Here is a 7,594-nt window from a genome sequence, read left to right on the forward strand (position 1 = left end):
GTGGAGGATGGCCCAAGTGTTTGGGTCCCGCACCCGCAAGGAAGACCAGAAGAAGCACCTGGCTCCTGGCTTCGGATCAGCGTGATGCGCCGGCCACGGCAGCCATTGGAGGGTGAACCGACGGTAAAAGGAAGACCTTTCTCTCTGTCTCTCTCTCTCTCTCTCACTGTCCACTCTGCCTGTCAAAAAAAAAAAAAAAGAAAAGAAAAAGAAAAAGAAAAAAAATGTGTCTAGATAACCCTGCTTCATTATCATCTGTGACCGAATTCAATTTGGTGCCATTCAACAGAGAAATATGCAAGAAGGAACATTTCAACGGTAGATGGCGTTTCTTGCACTCCCTGTCGACACAAAGGCCAGATCTTCATATAGAAACATGGCAGTTTTGGAGCCAGTGTTGTAGAGCAATGGGTTAAGCTACCACCTGTGATGCCAGCATCCCATACTAGAACAAAGGCAGCACAGGATGGACTAAGTACTTGGGCCTCGGCCACCCACATGGGAGAAGAGGATAGCCTTCTTGGCTCCTGGTTTCAGTTTGCCCAGACTCAGCTGTTGCTGCCATAGGAAGATTAATCTCTCTCTGCCTCCCACCTCATCACTCTGCATTTCAAATCAATACAACAAATCACTTTTTAAAAAGATGGCAGTTTTATAAAGGGATGGCCCAATCAGGGCAAGAGATATGGAAAGACTTATAAAAATATGACCATAAATCTTTGTCCTAAAATTAAGATTTTTTCCCCCTTTCTCTCCATAAGGTACTTTGAGTTATAATAATCATAGCACCAGCTATTTCAAACATTACTGTATATTTTACCTAGCACATAAGTCCAATAATCAAACTAAGTCCTACACTGCTTTGAGATAAACAGCAAAAGTAGCATGATTTCAAGCTATCAATTAGTATATGCCATAGATGATACCTAAGCAAACTAATCTCACCAGTCCCTTATATCACATAGTTCTAAATTCTTGATTATATTCCAGTTCAATTTTCTGGCAAGAATTCTTTGAGTGATGTTGTATACCTTTTCTAGGAGTCACATAGCAGCTAGAGATAACCAATGGTTAGATCAGTTCTTCCACCCTAGCAACTTTGCACTTTAGGGGGCATCTGGCAGTGTCGAGACATTCTTGGTAGGAACAACTGCAGGGGAGGTCATACTGGCATTTAGTAGACTGTTGCTGAACAGTCTAACATTGCAGAAGATGGTCACCAAATATATTTCAGAAACCTTGAGGTAGATCTATAAATTCAATAGTGATTGCAAAGCTAATCTTCTAATTCTACCATTTCATCATTTATTAGCAGGCTATTTCCATTAAAAGCTTCCCTTTGACAATTGTTACGTAATTGTCACTGAAGGCAAGTGCTTGATTCTCTCCTTTTACTGCAGTTTTCATAATAATAAGCAGGTTTTCTTATATAAAGACAACAAATGAAGGTTCTGTTTGACTTTTAACCTCATGGTCTTCAGGTCTGATGTTTCAGTCTACTGCAGTTATTCTCAGTGATGCTGAAACTGTTCTATATTTGGCCACTGGAAGCCTCTTCAAGTTAGCTCGAGAGTTCTTCTAAGATGTATCCAATAGTTTTAGACATTTTCCTTGCTTTCTGGTACTGATAAGATTGTTCCTTTCAGTGGGAAATGGTGTTTAGAGACCACAATTTGAATGTGTCCAATGCTATTACCTCTTCTTTTGTTTTTTTTAATTAATATTACCAAGCTTTCCTTTGAATCTTCCCGATTATTAGCTTTTAATCAAGGAAATCCTATAACGCTGTTAAAAATGCTTTCATTAGCACTCATCAAAATCCTATGAAACACTTCTATGACTCAGAGAAGTATGTTATTGCATAGTAACATATTTGAATCATGGAAATACACATGTAATATCACTATATCTTATAAAATATTACATAATCAAATATAGTAACATTATAAATAAAAATTATTTTCACCTTATTGTACTGGTTACACACTGAAGCATAAGTCATTATTTATGAATTGAAATAATTTATTTTAATGTGAACATTTCACAAGCTACAATGCAGTAAAAATAATTGAGTACTAATTCATTTCTATTGGAGAAATGATTATTCAAGGGAGGTTTATTCAATAGGAGGATACTTCTGTTATACAAACTATTCAGAGAAATGTTATTTTTGTTGTTGTCAAAAGGCTAAAATTCTTGGGTTTGGCATTGTGGCATAGCAGGTTAAGCCATCACCATATGGGCACCAGTTCAAGTCCTGGCTGCTCCACTTCCAATCTAGCTCCCTTTTAATGTGCCTGTGAAGGCAGCCAAGGACAGTCCAACTCCTTGGGCCCCTGCACCAACATGGGAAACCCAGAAAAAGCTCCTGACTCCTGGCTTTCAGTCTGACCTAGCCCTGGCCTTTGCAGCCATCTGGGGAATGAACCAGCAGATGAAGATCTCTCCCTCTGTCTCTCCTCTCTCAGTGACTCTGCCATTTAAATAAATAAAAAAAATTTAAAAAACTAAAATTCTTAAGAGAATCTCATACAGCAAATGTTACAAGTTTCTAAGAATCAGCATTAGTGAAAGTTACAGATTCAGAAATCACACTAATCCAAATAAAGACCCAGATTCTGTATTTGAACACAGTACACTAATAACAAATATATCAACTTAATTAAAAAAAAAATACTTAGCACACAACCCAACATATTGTAAATTCTCAACAAATGTCAGATAAAAATAATTTACATACCTCTTTAACGTCCTTGAAAATCCTTACAAATTCTTCATTGATGGCCAAACTTCTGCGTTCTATATCTCCACGTAAATTTCTTCGAGTCCGCAAACTGTTTTCAACAAAAAAGGTTGAAAGTGCCTTGAGAGCTTCCAACATTTCCTACACAATTGGTAACAGAAAAAAAGTTACTGGGACTGATTTATTTTATTTTATTTTATTTTATTCAAGGTATACAAGTTTCATGTATTTCATATAAACAGATTTAGGAACATAGTGATACTTTCCACTTTACCCTCCCATCTGCCATGTTCCCACCCTTCTACCTCCACCCTCTTTTATTTCCACTCTTAATTTTTACAAAGATCTATTTTTAGTTTAGTTTACACTCATAAGATTAACCCTACACTAAGTAAAGACTTCCAACAAATAGTATGAAGAAAAAACACTGTTCCTCAACAGAAGAGACAAGGGCTATAAACGATCATTGAATCTCAAAATGTCAATTTCACTACTGGGACTTTTAAATGTTTTCATAATCTCAAACCAAAATTCAATGAAATCATTTTTAAATAATTTGTTTCCATTATATAATTCAAAAAAATACTGGATGACCTTCAAATTAACAGTAATCTTACTTCTGGAACATGGTTTCAGAGGCATACATACAACACGATTCACTACAGAATTGACTGGAAATTCAAAGATTGGAAATAACCTAAATGTCCATGTACAAGAGATTGGTTAAATAAAATATTATTAAATTAATCGTAAAAAGGAAGCAATTCATTACTTACTTACATGACTTTCGAGATGTGATAAGAGAAACAGCAAGGTACAGAAAATTATACTATCAACTGTTAAAAAAAAGGAATACATACATGCATATTTATTTGTGCATGCATAAACTATGTCTGGAAGGATCCACATAAGAAATAAGTATCACTGGTAATCTCCAGGCTAGGAACTGCATAACTGGAAGCAGAACTTAGAGGAACTTAAGACATAAAGATCTCTCTGAAGTGACTTTTGAACAAAGGACTGGGTAGTGAGAAAGAGTAGGCATGAGAGCAAAGGAAACAGCGGGTATGAAGACCCTAAAGCAGTAAAAAGAAGGCCAAGATGACAAAGCTCTGAGAAACTACTAGACAGGGGACTAATGTAATATGCTTTATATGTTTAAACGTTTATTCCAACTTTGTAAGTGAATGACAGATGTAGGGTCAGAAAGGAAGTATATGAAAAAATTTAAAAAGTAATCCTGGCATGATTCAATAGTCTTAAACCAAGATAGTAGTCAGTGCAAATGAAAAGTACAGATTTCAAAATAATTTTTATAAGCTACAGCATATACAATTTGTTACTGAACTGGATGGTGTATGTGAAAAATGATCAAATCCAAAAATCACTTTTATGGTTTTTGTTTGAGTGGGTCAATGCTGGTATTCTTTACTAACATAGTAGAAGAACCAGTTTGAGCAAAGAAATCAAGAGTTCATGTTAAGTTTTTATGATGACCATCAGGCACCCAACTGGAAAGATAACAAATACAACTGATTCTATAAATCCAAAGTTCAGTAGCGATTTCAAGAACAGGGTTATAAATTTGAGGGTCATCACAATTTTGTTGTCTAAAACCACAAAAGTTTTTAAGAGTTCTCCTACAAAGAATACGGATAGAGGAGAGAGCACAGGATCAAGCCTTCGATTTCCTAATAGCACCTAAATTCTACAAATACAAATTCCTACACCTGAACTAATGTATATTCTAACAAACTTACTCTTCCATGTTTCTGTAATACAGCTATAATACAGCTATTTTGAAATATCTACTGGACTGACAATAGAAAAGCTATTTAAATTCAATTCAATACCTGAGAACAAAAATGTTTACAAACACAGATACATAGTGTATAAAAACAAAACCATAAAATGAAGCAATTCCTTTTGATTAGTCTTAAAATATCCTAACACTTAAAGTAGTAAATGAACAAAATCACAGAGACTGCAGTGAAAATTACAATTCCACCAGTTACTGGTTCTGAGTTAAACCTAGCTGGTCTTCCTCCATGCCTTCTACTTTTCATAGGTAAAAAGGAAATAATATCAATCAGATGTACTAAATGAGATAATAAATGTCAACATTAGACACATTAAACATTTTCTACATTTTATGGTAAAATTCACACTTGTTAACAGCACCAGGCACAGTGCTAGATTTTACCTGGGCTCTCTTACTGAGTCCCCTGAGGAAGTTACCAGCAGTAGCTCCAATTCCTAAACAGAGCTTAGGGAAGTTAAAAGATGTATTCAGATCTAATGCACAAATTTAGCAAAATGTAGCAGTTACCTCTAACAATAAGCGGTGGCCCTAGGGCCCTTCCTTCTTACTTACTGCACCGTGATGTGATGTTACTTTTTACACACAGGGATCAAACTCTCATCCACAGCTTATTTTTGTTTACCCTACCTACATACCTATAAAGCTCTCGCTTTTGCATATTTTCTTCTATATGCTACCTTGCCATGACCAGTTTCCTAGGGGCTCAGTGAGACAGCTGGACGTGACAGGAGCTGGATAATCACCCTGTTTCAGGAGGTATTTGAGAAAGCGTGTGATCTTCCTCTTCTACAGAAACACTGCAGGGGCCCACAAATCATAGGCAGTGTTTAGCTAACAACAAAAACTAGTGGGTCATCTGGGCTGGGGCAAGAAATTCTATCAGTGATTTCAGCTGTTAGTGGAAATGCTCACGAAGGGCCTCTTAACCCCCACTGCCTTACCTTGGAATCTGCTCTCTGGCATCGGGTTCTGACCCTGCCTGCGGTCTCCCGCTCTCTCTCAAGACACAGAGCTCCTTCCCCTACACACCTCCCCGGATGGTCGGCGACAGAGCTCCAGATGCCACCGCTAGCCTCCCCGAGCCAGGCTCCAAGGACCCCTCCCAATGGGGACAAAACCCAGGAAGACCCTTCGCTTTTCCGGGGGCTCCTCGGCCTCCGCTTCTCGGCCGTCCTGCGCCACAGAACAGGTGGTCTCGCGCGTCTCGGGTCTCTCGCGAGTCGCCCCGCGGCGGGGACGAGGGAGATCTCGGTCCAGGACAGACGCTGCCCCCGACCCGGCTCAATGGGCGGGGAGCCGTGCGACCCCGCGCTGTCAGCCCCGGTTACCTTGTCGTTGTCCAGACGCGTCTCCAGGATCTTATGTAGCTTGCGCGACAGCGGGTTGTTGGCCTGCGACGAGGCGCCGCCCGACCCATTGCTGAGGCCATTGGCAGCCCCGGTCGCCGGCACCGCGACCACTTCCCCACTGGCCTCTGCCATAGCGCCGCGCCTCCCGCCCACAGCGGCAGCCCTGCCACCTCAGCCTTAGGAAGGGTCCGCGGCAGAAGCCCGGGGTACTGCGCATGTGCGCAACCTGCCGCGCATGCGCCTCGGTCCCGGAAGACGACCTCCGGCCACTTCGCTCAGGATCCTGGAAGCCCTATGTGTACAGATGTGGAGAGGAAGGGGCCAGGGAAGTCCGTCCGGTGGGAGGATATTTATTATAAATATGTTTAAAAGAGGTTTGGGATCCCTGACTCTATAGCACTTTGAGCTATTTACACAGCATGCATAAAAAACACCAAGACCCGTGTGTTACAGGTCGCTGAGGGGAGGGCGTTTGCAGGAGCGAGTTTCGTGGGTTCTTTACCTCAGGTTAGTATAGATATAAAAAGCCGGAAAACAATTTGCAAAGAGGCGGGAACTTTTATTTGACAGAAAAGAAACCTTGGCAAGTGACAGAAAAAGCGCCTGGTCCGAGAGGAGACCTGGTGGGGTGCCCGAGCAGGACACTGGCTTAAAGGAAGTGTCCCCGGTTGTTTAAGGCATTACTGCTTTTTCCATTGGATCGGTCTGTGGGAGTGTCCATCGGACGGGGGTTTCACATACTGTATGTTGATTGGCTTGGGAGTCATGGAGTTAGCTGGGGGGTCTCCTGGAGACTGTCGCCTTAGGAGCTCAGCCAGCTCTGGGTGAAAGATTGCACTCACCGTGAAGGTGTAATTTAAAGCCACGGTCACAAAGTGGGTGAGATACCAGTCGTCTGGAGACAAGCTTGTGAAGGACATTCTAGCTATGTCTAATGGACCCAAGACACCCAGCCACACTGGACAGCCTCACTGCACCTGGCAGTAAAAGTTGTTTGTAGAGGTGGGGCTGGTGTAGGGGGTAAAGCCGCTGCCAGCAGCACCAGCATCCTGTAGGGCACCGGTTGGACTCCCGGTTGCTCCACTTCCTATCCAGCTTTCTGCTATGGCCTGCGAAAGTATTGGAAGATGGCCCAAGTCCTTGAGCCCCTGCACCCTCATGGGAGACCTGGAAGAAGCTCCTGGCTTCCATCGGTGCAATGCCAGCTGTTTGGCCAGTTGGGGAGAGTGAACCAGCAGATGAAGTCTCTCTCTCTCTCTCTCTCTCTCTCTCTCTCTCTCTCTCCCCCTCTCCCCCTGTGTGTGTGTGTGTGTGTGTGTGAGATTCTGTCTTTCAGATAAATCTTTAAAAGAATATTGTTTCTAATGAAATATACCGTATCTTATACTTTTGAACATGGACATTGAAGGCATACTGTGTATCATGTGTTCTACTATTCCTTGGACTTATAATCAGGGCTCACAGTATCATTCGAGCCTTGTTTCTAGGCACTTGCTGCATGACTGCCACACTCTAGCCCTACTGTGTCAGCTGGGCATCTAGTGCATCACACTGTGGACTTACATGATCCTTTTGTCCTAATCCATTTGGACTGTTATTTGAAAATACTATACCCTGGGTAGTTTATAAGTGGTAAATTCCTTTCTCACAATTCTGGAGAATGAGACGTACAAGATCATG

At 41.4% G+C, this 7,594-nt stretch overlaps 1 protein-coding gene across 1 annotated transcript in view; it reads right to left on the reverse strand.

The window, feature by feature from the left end:
• Positions 1–6,109, reverse strand: part of COG6 (component of oligomeric golgi complex 6) — a 105,385-nt gene extending 99,276 nt beyond the window's left edge. Inside the window, exons 1-2 of the mRNA XM_062195357.1 lie at positions 5,894–6,109; positions 2,741–2,884 (exon numbers count right to left, since the gene is read on the reverse strand). Of these exons, the coding sequence (XP_062051341.1) occupies positions 2,741–2,884; positions 5,894–6,046 (297 nt within the window). The 5' untranslated portion in view covers positions 6,047–6,109. The remainder of the gene's footprint in view (positions 1–2,740; positions 2,885–5,893) is intronic.
• Between the last annotated feature and the right edge of the window lie 1,485 nt (positions 6,110–7,594).

The sequence above is a fragment of the Lepus europaeus genome, chromosome 6, assembly GCF_033115175.1.
Source record: "Lepus europaeus isolate LE1 chromosome 6, mLepTim1.pri, whole genome shotgun sequence".
In the NCBI taxonomy this organism is placed as follows: Eukaryota; Metazoa; Chordata; class Mammalia; order Lagomorpha; family Leporidae; genus Lepus; species Lepus europaeus.